This window comes from Scyliorhinus canicula, chromosome 26, assembly GCF_902713615.1.
Source record: "Scyliorhinus canicula chromosome 26, sScyCan1.1, whole genome shotgun sequence".
Lineage (NCBI taxonomy): Eukaryota > Metazoa > Chordata > Chondrichthyes > Carcharhiniformes > Scyliorhinidae > Scyliorhinus > Scyliorhinus canicula.
This window is the reverse complement of record NC_052171.1, coordinates 8,999,243-9,017,136: the sequence shown is the minus strand read 5'-3', so window position 1 is coordinate 9,017,136 and position 17,894 is coordinate 8,999,243. Positions and strand designations below refer to the sequence as shown.

Here is a 17,894-nt window from a genome sequence, read left to right as displayed (position 1 = left end):
AGCGATGGCGTGGGCGAGTGAGAATGCGATGGCGTGGGCGAGTGAGAATGCGATGGCGTGGGCGAGTGAGAATGCGATGGCGTGGGCGAGTGAGAATGCGATGGCGTGGGCGAGTGAGAATGCGTGGGCGAGTGAGAATGCGATGGCGTGCGCGAGTGGGAATGCGATGGCGTGGGCGAGTGAGAATGCGATGGCGTGGGCGAGTGAGAAAGCGATGGCGTGGGCGAGTGAGAAAGCGATGGCGTGGGCGAGTGAGAATGCGATGGCGTGCGCGAGTGAGAAAGCGATGGCGTGGGCGAGTGGGAATGCGATGGCGTGGGCGAGTGAGAAAGCGATGGCGTGGGCGAGTGAGAATGCGATGGGGTGCGCGAGTGGGAATGCGATGGCGTGGGCGAGTGAGAAAGCGATGGCGTGCGCGAGTGAGAAAGCGATGGCGTGCGCGAGCGGGAATGCGATGGCGTGCGCGAGTGAGAAAGCGATGGCGTGCGCGAGCGAGAAAGCGATGGCGTGGGCGAGCGGGAAAGCGATGGCGTGCGCGAGCGAGAAAGCGATGGCGTGGGCGAGTGGGAAAGCGATGGCGTGCGCGAGCGAGAAAGCGATGGCGTGCGCGAGCGGGAAAGCGATGGTGTGCGCGAGTGAGAAAGTTTCATCTGTTGTTGATTACAGTAAATGCACATTGTCCTGGTCCGTGAGATTGTGTGAGAGATTGAGATGAACGTTGTGTGATTGTGTGAGAGAGAGATTAAGTTTATTTCAGTCGTTTATAACTGTAAATGCACAGTGTCCTGCTCCAGCTGTGTAGACAGATGAGCTCAGTGAACACACTCCGCCTCAAGCAAAGACTTAATTACAGGGATCCAGGCAATTACCCGTCATGTCTGTCTTGGACTGTGGGAAAAACACGGCACAATTGCCGGAACAGAAACTTGTTTGTACTTTGCATGACTGACTTAACGGAGATTTGGAAAAAAATACGTCAGCTTTTTATAAAAAAATAAAAAATAAATCTGTTCTTTCTGCTTTACAGTTGACTGAGAAAGTGAGAGCTGATTTTTTTTTGGGTTACAGGTTGGGCAGCTAGCTCCATATCACTGACCCCAGAGCGTCTTCACGCTCGGCTAACTTGGCCATATGAGGGCTTCATACAAAAGTACGCAACCCCATTGGCCAACTCTGCTTCTATTTAGCCCTCTGTGGAAACCGTCAACCATTCCTTCCGTTATCTCCCTGGGGAACTGGCTTCCACAGGGGCGTTATTCCTGTGAGTGCTGACGCTCACTGGGGCCAGGGTTCACAGGCACTGAAGAAACCACCACGGGAGCTGGTCCTCGTGGGGGCACATGTGATTTACCCCCATTGTGGCCACTGGCGGAGTATCGAGCCCAAACACATCAGATCTGAACTGAGTCACGCGTGTGTGGCAGGGAGTTTTATTTGATCCTTCTCTCTGCTCTTTGCAGAGGTCACTCTCTTTTCCGCCGGATACATATCGGAGAAGATCCTCCTCCGCCTCCTCAAACACCCCGACGTCATCAACGAGATCAAGTTCGACGAGAGCAACAAGATGGCCGCTGATCACTATCTTTATGTGCGTGGAAAGACTGTCGATTACTTTGTCCTCATTTTACAGGTAAGGAGCTTCTCGCTGTGGCTTCTTTTTGGCACTTTCTGGAAAGTCTGTCTGAACCTGTGGAGATGAAGCCAGCACAGCATGGCTTATGAGAATTTGGGTCTTCCCTCTCCCAAAGCCCTCTGCCTGCCGCCCTGCCGCCCCTCCCTCCCTCGGCCCTGCCGCCCCTCCCTCCCTTGGCCCTGCCGCCCCCTCCCTCGGCCCTGTCGCCCCCCCTCCCTCGGTCCTGTCGCTCTCTCCCCCCCACCCCCCTTATCGGCCCTGTCGCCCCCCTCCCTCGGCCCTGCTGCACCCACGGCCCTGTCGCCACAACCCTCGGCCCTGCCCCTACCCCCTCCCTTGGCCCTGCCCCTACCCCCTCCCTCGGCTCTACCGCACCCCACGGCCGTGTCGCCTCGGCCCTACCGCCCGCCCCCTCCCATGGCCCTGTCGCTCCCCCCCTCCTTCAGCCCTGCCGCCCCCCCCCCCCCTCGCACGTCACAGCCGCCCCCCCCTCCCGCGGCCCTGTCGCCCACCCCACCCCTCCCTCGGCCCTGCCGCCCCCCACCCCTCGGCCCTGCCGCGCCTGCCCTCGTCACTGACGCCCTCCCCCTCCCTCGGCCCTTCCTCCCCTCCCTCGTCAATGCGGCCCCCCCCTTTCCCCCTCGCCTCTGCATCCCCCCCCCCCCCCCCATTCTTCGGGCCTGACGCCCCCCCTCCCTCGCCCTTGCTGCCCTTGGCCCTGCCCCCCTCCCTCGGTCCTGCGACCCCCCCCCCCCCCCGCTCCCACGGCCCTGCCGCCCGTTTGTCCCCCCCCCCCCCCCCCCCCCCCCTTTGGCCCTGCCCCCACGCCCCCCTCCCTCGGCCCCGCCGCCACCCCCCCTCCCTCACGCCTCTCCCTCGGCCCTGTCGCCCCTCCCCCCCCTCGGCCCTGCCGCCGCTCCCCCCCCCCACCCTTGGCCCTGACGCTCCCCCCCACCCTCGGCCCTGTTGCCCCCCTCTCCCTCGCCCCCCCCCCCCCCGGCCCTGCCTCGTCACTGATGCCCCCCCACTCCCTCCCGCAGCCCTGCCGCCAAATATCGGCGTTTGGTTCGGTGTCGCACACTGTCTGCCGCCCTTGTCTGAAGCCACATGTTTATGATATTCATATGCAGCCGCAGCCGGCTCAGATGTGATGGGGCCAAAGTGGCTCCTCTCTGCGCTGTGAACCTTCTCTGATCCGAGATAATTGTCATTGCTCCTCAGGGCAAAGTGGAGGCAGAAGCTGGGAAAGAGGACATGAAGTTTGAGACGGGGCCGTTCTCCTATTACGGCACCATGGCCCTTGGCAACCCGATTGCAGGTAAGAGCCAATCCGGTTTGGACTTGCTGTTTTTGTACTGTGCAGAGCGCCGAGAGTCATTCAGTCCAGCAGGCTGTCCGAGCGAGCTTTACGCCGACAGGGGTTCGAGGCCCTTCAGTTCAGTCACATCGGAACCTCGTCCAGCCTCCATTTCCCTCAGAAGAATAGGTCCGTTTTGACCTTTTCAGTTGACGGTCCGTCCCAGCCAGCCCTTGGCAGTAGTTTGAGAGTCCCCCCCGCTACCCTTTGTGAAGATCTGACCTTTCCGCTCAAAGGGTAGCTGTGGTTAGGGTGGGGTGGGGGAGGGTCTCTCTTTTGGGTGAGAAGGGTGTGCGATCAAATCCCACCCCTGGGGTATTGAGCACAAAACCTCGATCGACGCACCGAGCGCAGTACTGTGGGAGTGCTGTATTGTCGGGAATGTCGCCTTTCTGATGGGACCTCCCCTCGCCACCCGGCAGAGCTGCATTAGGTTGGTGGGCGGGGGTGGGTCACATCCCATTCTTCAGCTAATTACCGTAACTCGGTCTCCTCTTGTTCTCTATGATTCCACCAACAGGACCAGTCTCTCCCTATTGCCTCTGTCCAGAGCCCTCGTGATTTTGGACACCTCAGCACAGTGGTTAGCATTGCTGCATCACAGCGCCAGGGACCCGTGTTCAATTCCAGCCTTGGGCTACTGTCTGTGCGGAGTCTGCACGTTCTCCCCGTGTCTGCGTGGCTTTCCTCCGGGTGCTCCGGTTTTCTCCCACAAGTCCCGAAAGACGTGGAGGTTAGGAGGATTGGCCTGGCTAAATTGCCCCTTTGTCCAGAGATGTCCAGGTTAGGTGGAGTTATGGGGATAGGGCGGGGGATTGAGCCAGACAGCGCGCTCCTTCAGTGGGCCGAATGGTTTCCTTCTGCACTGTTGGCATTCTATGGGATCAAACCTCCTCTTCAAGGAGGTCATTCCTCGTTGCGTCATTGAAGTTCTGCACCCCTGGAACCATTCATTGAACCATTTACCTGAATCTTTCCCGCAGCCTTTACATAGAACAGTACAGCACAGAACAGGCCCTTCGGACCTCGATGTTGTGCCGAGCAATGATCACCCTACTCAAACCCACGTATCCACCCTATACCCGTAACCCAACAACACCCCCCTTAACCTTACTTTTTAGTACACTACGGGCAATTTAGCATGGCCAATCCACCTAACCCGCACATCTTTGGACTGTGGGAGGAAGTGGGAGGAAACCGGAGCACCCGGAGGAAACCCACGCACACACGGGGAGGACGTGCAGACTCCGCACAGACAGCGACCCAGCCGGGAATCGAACCTGGGACCCTGGAGCTGTGAAGCATTTATGCTAACCACCATGCTACCGTGCTGCCCCTTTCTACTGCCTTCACAAACTTCCCAAAGTGCGGCGCCAGAATCAGGCGCAACATTCCTGTGGCAGCACAACCAGTACTTTGTACAGGTTCTGAAGAAGAGGAGATGAGATTTTCCCCAATGATCTCGCCGATATTTAACCTTCAGCAAAACGGCACTTGGGGAAAATAAATAGGGTTTTCCTGGTGATTGTGAAATTGCTGTTTATGGGAGTGTTCAAATTATCTGCCACATTTCATTATGGTATGACACGCTGCCTGTAAAAAGCTGTAGAAATTAGTCTTTTCCTTCTATCTTTTCCTTTGTTCCAGTGAAGGGAGTTCTTGCCTCCACTGGGTGTGTGTGCTTTAACCTTTCTCTCTGTTGCTTCATCTTCATCTCCCAGCTCCTACCTCCAGGTTCCGTACTTGCAGCCTCAAACGAGCTTCCCTATTTTCTTGGTTCCAAGGTAAATCCTGCACGGTTTGCAGTTTTAACTTGTTTTTAAAATAAATTTAGAGTACCCAATTCATTTTATTTTTCCCAATGAAGGGGCAGTTTAGCGTGGCCAATCTACCTAGCCAGCACATCTTTGGGTTGTGGGGGTGAGACCCACGCAAACACGGGGAGAATGTGCAAACTCCACACACACACAGTGACCCAGAGCCAGTATCAAACCTGGGACCTCAGCGCCGTGAGGCAGCAGTGCTAACCCACTGCGCCACCGTGCTGCCCACAGGTTTAACTTTGAGTGTTTTTTGACTTCCTCTATTACCCCACTCACCCTTCAGACTTGGGCCTCATAAAGGTTTGAGGGTAGCAGATGTTTTGGTTTGAAGTGTATCGGAGGCTCTCCGACCTTTCTGAGGACAAGCGTGATCCCGCTGTGCCCTGCCCACCCCGTTGGTGCCTTATTGCCGCCTTAATCGTTAGCTTAGTACCTTGTCTTGCAAGAAATCTTTTAAGCCTCTTTTCTAATCAGCAACCCAACTTCTCTTCCTGGCCCAGGTGTCAGCTCATGTTGCTCAAGACACTCGCCTCTTGGGCGCTGTTTCTCTCGCCTTCCAATCTGACGCCATCATCTCTCCCCTCAAAAAAAAAAAATTCCATTGAACTTCTCATCCCATCTGCCACCCCTGCTTCCTCTCCGAAGGCCTCCCGAGTCCGTTCCCATCTTACCCGGATCTCCGTTCTTGAATCCTCTCCAATCTGGTTTCCTCCTCTTGTCACCGGCTCATCTGAGAGTCACGAACGCCAATCAACGCGACTATCGCAACGGTAAGCCCCCCTCTCCGCGATCTTTCCCACCTGTCTGCAGCCTTCGACACGTCTGATTCCATCCTCGTCCACTTCTCCACTGGCTGGGATTGCTCTTGCTTGGTTCCATTCGTGTCTCTCGGGTTGTAGCCAGAGAATCTCCCACCATTTAGTTTCTCTTCTCCCTCTCGCACAGTTAACTGTGGGCTACCCGCCCCAAATAATCTATCTTAGCCCCCCCCCAACCTGTTTTCCCACAGCATCTAAAAACAGCAACAGTTTTGCACGTGTACCTAGATGACACCAAGCTATACCTTAGCACCTGTCCCATAGTTGTCTCGCTTGTCCGTGTCCAGCACTGGAAGATCAGAAATCCTCCCAACCACACAATAGAACCCATTCTTCTCTGCCGCATTTTAAACTGTGTTTCCTACCCCACTGACAGCGACACAGTGGTCAGCACTGCTGCCTCACAGCACCAGGGACCAGGTTCAATTCCGGCCTCGGGTGAGTTTGCTCGTTCTCCCCGTGTCTGCGTGGGTTTCCTCCGGGTGCTCCGGATTCCTCCCACAGTCCAAAGATGGTGGATTGGCCGTGCTAAATTGCCCCTGAGCGTCCAAAATGTTAGGTGCGGTTACGGGGATAGGGCGGGGCTGTGGGCCTAGGTAGGGTGCCCTTTCCAAGGGTCGGTGCAGACTCGACGGGCTGAATGGCCACCTCGTGTCCTGTAGGGATTCTATGACTCCACCCTTCCTGCTAGGAACAGGAGGAAGCCACTTGGCTGCTCGAACCGGACTACCATTCTGAGATTATGCCTGATTTCAGACCGACCTCTAAATAGGCTGCCGTTAACCTTTATCCGTTAATACATTTGGTTAAAAAAAAATCAACCTTAGTTTTAATCAAGTATCAAATACTGTTTGCAGAAGGGAGTTCTAAATTTTTAACACCCTTTGAGTGTCAGTGATTTCACGACTAAAAAGGCCAGTCTATAATTTTTGCTCATTATAGTCTTTCTCACTGCCCTATCTGTTCCCCTTAACATCTCAGCTTGTCAAATCCCTCCTCGCCCGTCTACGTTTCGGGGATTCCAGCCTGGCTTCTGTGGTCATTTCTCATAATTTAAGCCTTGGAGTGCTGGTGTCATTCTGGCGGACTTGCACCGCACTACCTACCCCCAAGGGCAAAAATATAATTCCTCCGGTGTGGTGCTCAGAGCTGCCCACTGTAACTTCAGGTGCGGAGGACTGGCCCTTTGCTGGGGTTGGGGTCTTTGCTAATGTTTGCTCAGAGCTGCACGCTCGCGAGGCAGCAGGAACGTCGAGTACGGGGAGCATGAGGGCCGTGGGCAAGGAAAGCTCCCGTTTAAGACATGCAGCTGGGTGTCGATCTTAACCATACAGGTCAACAGGCCAGCTGAACGGGTGGCGCAGTGGTTCGCACTGCCGCCTCATGGCGCCGAGGACCCGGGTTCGATCCCGTGGGTCACTCCTTGTGGAGTCTGCACATTCTCCCCGTGTCTGCGTGGGTCTCGCTCCCACGACCCAAAAGATGTCTCGGGTAGTTGGTTTGGTCACGCTAAATTGCCCCTTAATTGGCAAAAAAATAATTGGGTGCTCTAAATTTAATTTAAGAAAAGCAAATAAATAAGGCAGCTGCACACCACAAGCAAGTTTGAAATTGTTGCTTGGTTGCACAGAACTTGAATATTGCTGAAAGGAAGAATGTGTCGTCGAACCTTTTTGTCTTTGATTCATCGGGACCAGTGTGAGAATACCAAATTGCAAATGATGGCAACAAAGAGCAGCACTTTGGTGAACAATCCTGAGTGCGCTCGTCGCTGCACGAGCAACCAGTTTAAAGAGTTGAACACTTGCGGGAAGCGACTGGCATTGATACCCAGGGCAAGTGAACAAAAGGAATGTGTTCCAGCTTTGGCTGCCAGAAGCACGGGGGCCCCTGTAGTTGCCTATTGCCTTTGCCATGGCAGTATGTCAGAAACCTATAGAGTGCACTTGCCATCCCAATTTCTCTGTTGTGAAGGTTTGAAATTTGACAAAATTTGTCCTGATGAGTACAAAGCGGGAAGCTTCGACAACACGGGCAGTGCATCAAAATCAGAACCGATTGTTCTTCCCTCCCAGGCACTCTTAATTTGCCTCTGCCTTGCGACCTCGGCCCAGCCGTTCCTTGTCCTCTTGTTCCGGCTTCTGAGCATTGGCACCTCGGGAGAGTCGCTTTCAGTCCAACCATTAAACTTCTGCTCCGATTTCAATTCTTTTACGTCGGAAATGCCTTCGCTGATCTTTTGACTAACAAGAGCATGTGGAACGTCAGCCAACTAACAAAAGAGCCAGGCCACTCTTTCCCTGGGATTTGATTCCCAAATATCCTGGGTAAAGGAATGATCCTTCCTGAAACTGGCTCGGCTAGCATTGTATCACTAAACCAGTGGTCTTGATGGTGACCCCCCCCCCCCCCCCCCCCCCCCCCCGAACTAACGTTGGCCTCCGTTACCCACCACGATATGCATCTGGGAGGAATACATTGCTACTGTTTGTTTTGCTGGCTGACTTGACCTGCCCGCCTTTATGTCACTTAATTGTCTTAATAACTTTATACGCAATGAATTCCAGCCGTTTTAGCTTTGCGACTTAATTCCACTGCTTGGTTACCGGGACTCTGCTGTTCAGGAAACCATCAGGGTTAAAGAGAGCGCGGAAAGGGCAGAAACTCTGACCAGTGATTGAGGCATCACCCCAGAGCGGTGGAATGAGCTGACGTCCGGGAGCAGCACAGTCTGCGGTTCCGGGGGAAGAGAAAGTGAGAGCAGGCGGCTGGTGGAGATTCCAGTGCAGTGAGAATGCAGGGCGGAAAGATGTTGGCAGCCACGGGCAGCAGCATCTTCGGTGCGCGCTCTAAGCTGCTTGCTCCTGCTCCCGCCCTGCACGCAGCAAGCGATGTCCATCCTCTGCATGCCCCTTGACCTCCCCTCAAAGCTGATGGCCTGCACTAATTCTCCTCCGGGTCGCGTGGTCCTGCGCGGCACCTGTTCTCGGCTGCAGTGGGTACTGATCCTGTCTGGTCTTTCTGTTCTTCTCTCCAAGAGACCCGCCCGTCCTCCCGCAACAGTGAGATGAGCCGCTCGATGTCGCTGCACTATGCTGAGCACTCCGACTCCACGCCGTCCATAGGGGTGCCCAGCAACCCCATTTCAACTCTCTACATTCCTGATTTCTCTGTCAGGGCAATGGCTGACCTGCAGTACGTCAAGGTAAGAGTTCAAAGATTCGTGCAGCACTAAAAAAGGCCATTCAGCCCATTACGCCTACCTGACATCCGCCCTGACGTGTGCGGTGTCGAGAATTTAACGCAATGCTCCTGCTTCATAACTTCTAGTTATTTCTTTCTTTTTAAATGTATTTTATTCCAAATATACTCAACAGTACAAGAACATGAATCAGAAACATTAGCGACACCCCCACAGTTCACAGCTGGTGCAATTTCCCCCCCCCCCCCCCCGCCGACACACAATTCCTCAAACATTGCCACAGTGTCTCGATGTCCTCCGCTGATCCCCTCAACTCAGTCTTGATCTTTTCCAGCCAAATGAATTAATACAGATCCCCCGGCCAGGCCGCCAACCCCCAACGGTGTTGCCGATTGCCAATCCCAACAATATTCTTCGCTGGGCAATCAGAGAGGCGAAGGCCACGCCATCGGCCCTCTGTCAGCTCCGGCATTTCCGACACCCCAGAGATTGCCACCAGATTTAAACCTGTGATTTCCACACAACGGTGTTAGTACCGACATCCCCTCCATCCTAAAGTTTCTCCTCAACTGGTTCCACACCCTGATCGTGGACTGCACCACTTGGCTCTCCGTGTACCTGCGGAAGTGACGCCGTCACCACGGCCCTCAGGCTGAACCCTCTCCAGGACTCCTCCTCCACCCTAACCCACTCCAGCCCCCCTCCTCCCACCCTCGTCTCACCCTTCACGTTCACCGCCCAGTAGTGATGCAGCAGGTTTGATAGCGCCAACCCCCCTCTCTGCCTCTGTAACAGGGCCCTCTTTGCCCGAGGTACCTTCCCAGCCCATATAAACTCCGAGATCGCTGCGTCCAGTTTCAGGAAAAGGGCCTTCAGGATGATCAGGAGGATCTGGAATGCAAACAGGAACCTCGGCAGAAGGTTCATCTTAACCACCTGAACCCCCTCCGCCAATGCCAGGTGTAGAACATAGAACAGTACAGGCCCTTCAGCCCATGATGTTGTGCCGACCATTTATCTTAATCTAAGATCGACCTAACCTACAACCCTTCAATTTACTGCTGTCCATGTGCCTGTCCAAGAGTCGCTTAAATGTCCCTAATGACTCTGACTCCACCACCTCTGCTGGCCGTGCATTCCACACACCCGCCACTCTGTGTAAAGAACCGACCTCCGACATCTCCCCTATACCTTCCTCCAATCACCTTAAAACTATGTCCCTTCGTGACAGCCATTTCCACCCTGGGGAAAAGTCTCTGGCTATCCACTCTATCCATGCCTCTCATCACCTTGTACATCTCTATCAAGTCACCTCTGCCTTCGCTCCAGTGAGAAAAGCCCGAGCTCCCTCAACCTTCATTCGCCTGCCCTCCAGTCCAGGCAGCATCCTGGTAAATCTCCTCTGTACCCTCTCCAAAGCATCCACATCCTTCCTATAATGAGGCGACCAGAACTGGACACAACATTCCAAGTGTGGTCTAACCAGAGTTTTTATAAAGCTGCAGCAAAACCTCGAGGCTCTTAAACTCAATCCCCTTGTTAATGAAAGCCAACACACCATACGCCTCCTTAACAACCTTATCAACCTGGGTGGCAACTTTAAGGATCTATGTATCTGGAGCCCAAGATCCCTCTGTTCCTCCACACTTCCAAGAATCCTGGCTTTAACCCTGTATTCAGCATTCAAATTCAACCTTCCAAAATGAATCACTTCACATTTATCAAGGTTGTACTCCATCTGCCACTTCTCAGCCCAGCTCTGCATCCTGTTAATGTCGTGTTGTAACCTGCAACAGCCCTTGACACTATCTACAACTCCAACCTTCGTGTGATCGGCAAACTTACTAACCCACCCTTCCACTTCCTTATCCAAGTCATTTATAAAAACCACAAAGAGCAGAGGTCCCAGAACAGATCCTTGCGGGACACCGACCTCCAGGCAGAATACTTTCCATCCACTACCACTCGCTGTCTTCTTTCGGCCAGCCAATTCTGTATCCACACACCCAAATTTCCCTGTATCTCGTGCCCCCTAACTTTCTGAATGAGCCTACCATGGGGAACCTTATCTGAAATACATATACACCACGTCATGACCTTCATCAATGTATAACGTATGCCATCTCCTAAAGTCCCACCTAACCTCCTTCACCAGCGTTCTCTGGTTCCATCGTCGACCAATCCCCCATCACCTGGACTCCCAGATACCTGAACCTGTCCCTGGCTACCCTAAATGGCAACGCTCCCAGATTAGCTCCCCGACCTGCCACATTCACCGGAAACACTTGCCTATTTCCGATGTTCAACTTCTAACCCGAGAAGGCTCCGAACCTCTCCCAATATGTCCATAATTTACCCGGCGGGTCCGACACGAACAGCAACAGTTCGTCTGTACAGCGACATCCAGTGTTCCCTACTCTCCCTCACAATCCTCGACCACTCTGCTGACCCCCTAAGGGCCATCGCCAAGGGGTCTATCATCAGCCCAAACAACAGTGACGACAGCGGACACCCCTGCCTGATTACCTGTGCAACCTAAAGTCCGTGAACTATTCTCATTTGTCCATAACGCGCCATCAGGGCCACAGACAACGGACACGCCCATGCCGCAAACTTCGGGACAAACCTGAACCTTTCCAGGATCTCAAACCGGTACACCCACTCCACCTGATCAAAAGCCTTCTCTGCGTCCTTAGAGGCCTCTATCTCCGTCCGGTGCCTGCCCCTCTAACAGGGTCATAGTCATGTTTAATTGCCTGATGTTACTGGAAAGCTGCCTGGCCTTTACAAAACCCGTTTAATCCTCAGCGACCACCCCTGGAACACATTTCTCCATCCTCCTCACAACTAACTTGGCCAACACTTTGTGTTTAGCAGTGAAATGGGCCTATATGATACTTCGGAATTAGTGTGATTGACGCCTGGGTCAATGACTCCAGTAGGTCCCCCTTCTCCAGCGCCTCGCCAAGCATCCCCAGCAAATATGGTGTCAACTCTGTTGCAAACTCTTACAGAACTCCGCTGCATAGCTGTCCGGCCCGGGGGCTTTCTCCAACTTCATCCCCCTTATGCTATCTGTCACCCCTCTTAGCCCTAACGGTTCCTCCAGCGCCTTCCTCCTCTTCGTCCAGCCTTGGGAACACCCACTCATCCAAAAATCGCCCCATATCTGCTTCCTCACCTGTGGGGCCTTGTCCAGCACCCCCTCCACCAGCCTTGAAACGTATCTCGTGGCACTTGTACCGTCTAAACCCTCCGGCAGGCCGGCGATACGCAGACTCTGCCTTCTGGCCCTGTTCTCCTGCTCATCTACCTTCGCCCTTAGTAACCTGCAACGGTTCCCCAGGAGCCCCATCTGCGCCTCCAGCGCCCGATCACGGCAGTCGGAAAGAAGTCAAACCAACACCGTTGAACCGCCGTGTGCGCAGCCACTCACTCCATGGCCACCATACTTCTGATTACTTCAATTACATTTTACGGCCCTGTGCAGTGACGACACACTATGAAAATGAAATGAAAGTCGCTTATTGTCACGAGTAGGCTTCAAATGAAGTTTCTGTGAAAAGCCCCTAGTCGCCACATTCCGGCGCCTGTTTGGGGAGGCTGTTATGGGAATCGAACCGTGCTGCTGGCCTGCTTTCAAAGCCAGTGATTTAGCCCTGTGCTAAACAGCCCCTCTATATAAAATATTAACTAAATATGGGTTCACTCATAGCCCAGTCTCCCCCATGCCTGTCCCTCACTGACTACTGTGTCCAAACTGGTACCTTATTCTGAGCCAGGCAACGACCATCTCCCAACAAGAGAGAATATAACCATCCTCCCATGACATTCAATGACCGTCAGTGAGTCATGAACCATTAACGCCGCATGTGGATGGGGTGGGAGGATGGTCTGCCGTGCAGAAGGAGGCCATTCGGCCCATCGAGTCTGCACCAACCCTTTGAAAACCGCACTACTAAGGCCCAATCCCCAGTCCTATTCCTGCAATGGCATTGATCATGGCCAATCCACCTCACCTGCATCTTCGGACTGGGAGGAAACCCACGCAGACACGGGGAGAACGTACAGACTCCACACAGAGAGTCACTGAAGCTGGGAATTGAACCTGGGACCCTGGTGCTGTGAGGCAGCAGTGCGGACCCCAGTGCCTCTCCCATTGACGAGAAACTTAACCGGATCAGACCATAGTAAACCGGATCAGACCATAGTAAACCGGATCAGACCATAGTAAACCGGATCAGACCATAGTAGGTATTAGCTGGGAATTCTGATTGTCCACCATGTACAAGGCACATGTCAGGAGTATGATTGGAAAACTCACCCACTTGTCTGGATGAAGGTAGCTCCGATAAGGTGCTCGATACCATCCTGGATAAAGCAGCCCACTTAATTTGAGCCCTTCCACCAGCAACTCACCAAGGCTCCTTAGGCAGCACTTTCCAAACCCACAACCTCTACCATCTAGAAGGACAAGGGCAGCAGCTACCTGGGAACCCCACCACCTGGAGGTTCCCCTCCAAGTCACTCACCGCCCCGACTTGGAAATATATCGGCCGTTCCTTCACTGTCGCTGGGTCAAAATCCTGGCACTCCCTCCCTAACAGCACTGTGGGTGTACCTACACCACACGGACTACAGCGGCTCAAGAAGGAGGCTCACCACCCACCTTCTCGATGGGCAATAAATACTGGGCCTTGCCAGCGACGCCCTAATCTCTCTCATTTGGGACCGAGGCTGCAATACTTCTCAACAACAGCTTGTGGCACTGCTGTTTAACGGTTGGCTTCGCAGCTCAGTAGCTCCCCCACAGGGTCTTTACTGGTATTGCCTCTGCTGCGAACCAGCCCGTGCCCCACTTTCAAATAATAATCTTTATTTGTGTCACAAGTAAGCTTACATTAACACTGCAATGAAGTTACTGTGAAAAGCCCCTAGTTGCCACACTCCGGCACCTGTTCGGGTACACGGAGGGAGAATTCAGAACGTCCAATTGATCTAACCAGCACGTCTTTCGGGACTTGTGGGAGGAAACCGGAGCACCCGGTGGAAACCCACGCACACACTGGGAGAACGTGCAGACTCCGCACAGACAGTAACCCAAGCCGGGAATCGAACCCGGGTCCCTGGAGCTGTGAAGCGATAGTGCTAACCGCTGTGCTAACCGTGCCGCCCAATGGGACTGACTATTGAGCAGGAATAGTGACGGTGGGCTGTGGAAATGCTGAGTGCTCTCGGCTGATCTGGGAGAGAGAGAGAGACGGCCGCCACCTTCTCAAGAATGTGCCAGGAGTGGCACATTCATCAGCCTGGCACCCAAACTGTTCCTGCTGCCAGGTTTCCAACTGTCTGCCATTGGAGGGATCTCTGCGGAGCGCCCCTTAATTCATGTTCCTTTTTCACCCCACAAAATGAACAGGTCACACGGCAGCAGTACCAGAACGGATTACTGGCGTCGAGACTGGACAGCAGCCCCCAGTCCCCCGAGAGCCCCCACATGAAGATCGACATGACTCTGGCGGAGAAACCCGAGACCATGGCGGACGAAACCACAAACCTCCTGAACGAGCAGAACTCTTTGAACCATAGATCTAATCACACTTTGGATAACAGTATATGACCCCCTACTCCGAGACGTGTGGTACTCTGGAGGGGTTTTGGGCTCTGCTCTTGGGCATTTGAAACGGTTTGTGCAATTTTTTTTATCGTGTGCGTGGGATGTGAGAGGAACAGTGCGACACTCAACAACTTGGGCCTGCTTGGTGATGGACTGACTGGTACAGCCACAGCTGGCAGAGGGACCAGCTTCGGAAGCAGTACATTAAAGAGAAGAGAGCAGCAGTATCTCCCAGACGCAGCGTCGATGGCAATCTCGTCCGCTTGCCTCCCAGCAGTCCAGCCTTCCATGTTGAGGACCGGTGTGTTGGGAACCAGGAGTTGTCCACCTGTCTTCTGGTCGGGAGCCCAGCTTCAGATGGGTTCAGGCTGGGTGCTGCTGTGCAGCCCTCAAACAGAGCTGATTGCAAGAAAGACACACCCCATTGCTGGCTGCTGTTTTCCCTCCCTCCCCATCTCTTTCTCTGCCTCTTCTCCCTCTCCCTCCTCCCCAGCCCTCCCTCACCCCTCTCGCCCTCTCTCCTCTCCCTCTCTCTCCGCGCCCTGTCTCTCTCTCTCTCTCTCTCTCTCTCCTCCCCCTCTCTCTCCGCGCCCAGTCCTCGCTCTCTCTCTCTCTCCTCCCCCTCTCTCTCTCCTCCCCCTCTCTCTCTCCTCCCCCTCTCTCTCTCCTCCCCCTCTCTCTCTCTCCTCCCCCTCTCTCTCTCCTCCCCCTCTCTCTCTCCTCCCCCTCTCTCTCTCCTCCCTCTCTCTCTCCTCCCCCACTCTCTCCTCCCCCCCACTCTCTCCTCCCCCTCTCTCTCTCCTCCCCCTCTCTCTCTCCTCCCCCTCTCTCTGTCCTCCCCCACTCTCTGTCCTCCCCCACTCTGTCCTCCCCCACTCTGTCCTCCCCCACTCTGTCCTCCCCCACTCTGTCCTCCCCCACTCTGTCCTCCCCCACTCTGTCCTCCCCCACTCTGTCCTCCCCCACTCTGTCCTCCCCCACTCTCTCCTCCCCCACTCTCTCCCCACTCTCTCCTCCCCCACTCTCTCCTCCCCCACTCTCCCCTCCCCCACTCTCTCCTCCCCCACTCTCTCCTCCCCCACTCTCTCCTCCCCCACTCTCTCCTCCCCACTCTCTCCTCCTCCCCCACTCTCTCCTCCCCCACTCTCTCCTCCCCCACTCTCTCCTCCCCCACTCTCTCCTCCCCCACTCTCTCCTCCCCCACTCTCTCCTCCCCCACTCTCTCCTCCCCCACTCTCTCCTCCCCCACTCTCTCCTCCCCCACTCTCTCCTCCCCCACTCTCTCCTCCCCCACTCTCTCCTCCCCCACTCTCTCCTCCCCCCATCTCTCTCTCCTCCCCCACTCTCTCCTCCCCCACTCTCTCCTCCCCCACTCTCTCTCTCCTCCCCACTCTCTCTCTCCTCCCCCACTCTCTCTCTCCTCCCCCACTCTCTCTCTCCTCCCCACTCTCTCTCTCCTCCCCACTCTCTCTCTCCTCCCCCACTCTCTCTCTCCTCCCCCCACTCTCTCTCTCCTCCCCCACTCTCTCTCTCCTCCCCACTCTCTCTCTCCTCCCCCACTCTCTCTCTCCTCCCCCACTCTCTCTCTCCTCCCCCACTCTCTCTCTCCTCCCCACTCTCTCTCTCCTCCCCCCACTCTCTCTCTCCTCCCCACTCTCTCTCTCTCCTCTCCCCCACTCTCTCTCTCCTCCCCACTCTCTCTCTCCTCCCCGCACTCCTCTCTCTCCTCTCCCACTCTCTCTCTCCTCTCCCCACTCTCTCTCTCCTCTCCCACTCTCTCTCTCCTCTCCCACTCTCTCTCTCCTCTCCCACTCTCTCTCTCCCTCTCCCACTCTCTCTCTCCTCTCCCACTCTCTCTCTCCTCTCCCCCCCTCTCTCTCCTCCTCTCCCACTCTCTCTCTCCTCTCCCACTCTCTCTCTCCTCTCCCACTCTCTCTCTCCTCTCCCACTCTCTCTCTCCTCTCCCACTCTCTCTCTCCTCTCCCACTCTCTCTCTCCTCTCCCACTCACTCCATCCTCTCCCCTCACTCTCTCCTCTCCCACTCTCTCTCTCCTCTCCCACTCTCTCTCTCCTCTCCCACTCTCCTCTCCCTCTCCCCCTCTCTCTCCCTCCCACTCTCTCTCTCCTCTCCACTCTCTCTCGTCCTCTCCCACTCTCTCCTCTCCTCTCCCACTCTCTCTCTCCTCTCCCCACTCTCTCTCCTCCCCCCTCTCTCTCCTCTCCCCCCTCTCTCTCCTCCCCCTCTCTCTCTCCTCCCTCTCTCTCCTCCTCCCCCTCTCTCTCTCCTCCTCCCCCTCTCTCCTCTCCTTCCCCCTCTCTCTCTCCTCCCCCTCTCTCTCTCCTCCCCCTCTCTCTCTCCTCCCCCCTCTCTCTCTCCTCCCCCCTCTCTCCTCCTCCCCCCTCTCTCTCCTCCCTCCCCTCTCTCTCCGTCCTCCCCCTCTCTCTCCTCCCCCTCCTCTCTCCTCCTCCCCCCTCTCTCCGATCCTCCCCCTCTCTCTCTCCTCCCCCTCTCTCTCTCTCCTCCCCCTCTCTCTCTCTCTCCTCCCCCCTCCCCCCTCTCTCTCTCTCTCCCCCCCCTCTCTCTCTCCTCCTCCCCCCCTCTCTCTCTCTCCTCCCCCCCTCTCTCTCTTTCCTCCCCCATCTCTCTCTCTCCTCCCCCCTCTCTCTCCTCCCCCCCCTCTCTCTCTCCTCCCCCCTCTCTCTCTCCTCCCCCTCTCTCTCTCCTCCCCCTCTCTCTCTCCTCCCCCTCTCTCTCTCCTCTCCCCTCTCTCTCTCCTCCCCCTCTCTCTCTCCTCCCCTCTCTCTCTCTCCTCCCCCTCTCTCTCTCCTCCCCCTCTCTCTCTCCTCCCCCTCTCTCTCTCCTCCCCCTCTCTCTCCTCCTCCCCCCTCTCTCGCCTCCCCCCTCTCTCTCTCCTCCCCCCTCTCTCTCCCTCCCCCCTCTCTCTCTCTCCCCCCCTCTCTCTCTCCTCCCCCCTCTCTCTCTCCCTCCCCCCTCTCCTCTCCTCCCCCCTCTCTCTCCTCCCCCCTCTCTCTCTCCTCCCCCCTCTCTCTCTCCTCCCCCCTCTCTCCTCCTCCCCCCTCTCTCTCTCCTCCCCCCTCTCTCTCTCCTCCCCCCTCTCTCTCTCCTCCCCCCTCTCTCTCTCCTCCCCCCCTCTCTCTCTCTCTCTCTTCCCCCCCTCTCTCTCTCTCTCTCTTCCCCCCTCTCTCTCTCTCTCTCTTCCCTCTCTCTCTTTCCTCTTCCCCCCCCTCTCTCTTTCCTCTTCCCCCCCCTCTCTCTTTCCTCTTCCCCCCCCCCTCTCTCTTTCCTCTTCCCCCCCCCCCCTCTCTCCTCTCCCCCTGATCTCTCCTCCTCCTCTCTCTCTCCCCCCCCACCTCCCTCTCCCACACGCGCCGATGTACAAGAACTTGGGGGACTTAGGATTTTTTGCCAAAATAATTGAAAT

General features: G+C 55.7%; 1 protein-coding gene across 2 annotated transcripts in view; it reads left to right on the top strand.

Annotated features, from left to right (window-relative positions):
- LOC119957384 (metal transporter CNNM4-like) overlaps window positions 1-14,986 on the top strand; it is a 33,289-nt gene extending 18,303 nt beyond the window's left edge. The window contains exons 4-7 of one of the 2 annotated variants that reach the window (XM_038785339.1): window positions 1,461-1,630; window positions 2,855-2,951; window positions 8,670-8,836; window positions 14,253-14,986. In XM_038785339.1, the coding sequence (XP_038641267.1) occupies window positions 1,461-1,630; window positions 2,855-2,951; window positions 8,670-8,836; window positions 14,253-14,453 (635 nt within the window). In that variant the 3' untranslated portion in view covers window positions 14,454-14,986. Of the gene's footprint in view, window positions 1-1,460; window positions 1,631-2,854; window positions 2,952-4,711; window positions 4,834-8,669; window positions 8,837-14,252 lie in introns of those variants that run through there. The other variant, XM_038785340.1, reaches the window with a different exon arrangement.
- Window positions 14,987-17,894: the final 2,908 nt, after the last annotated feature.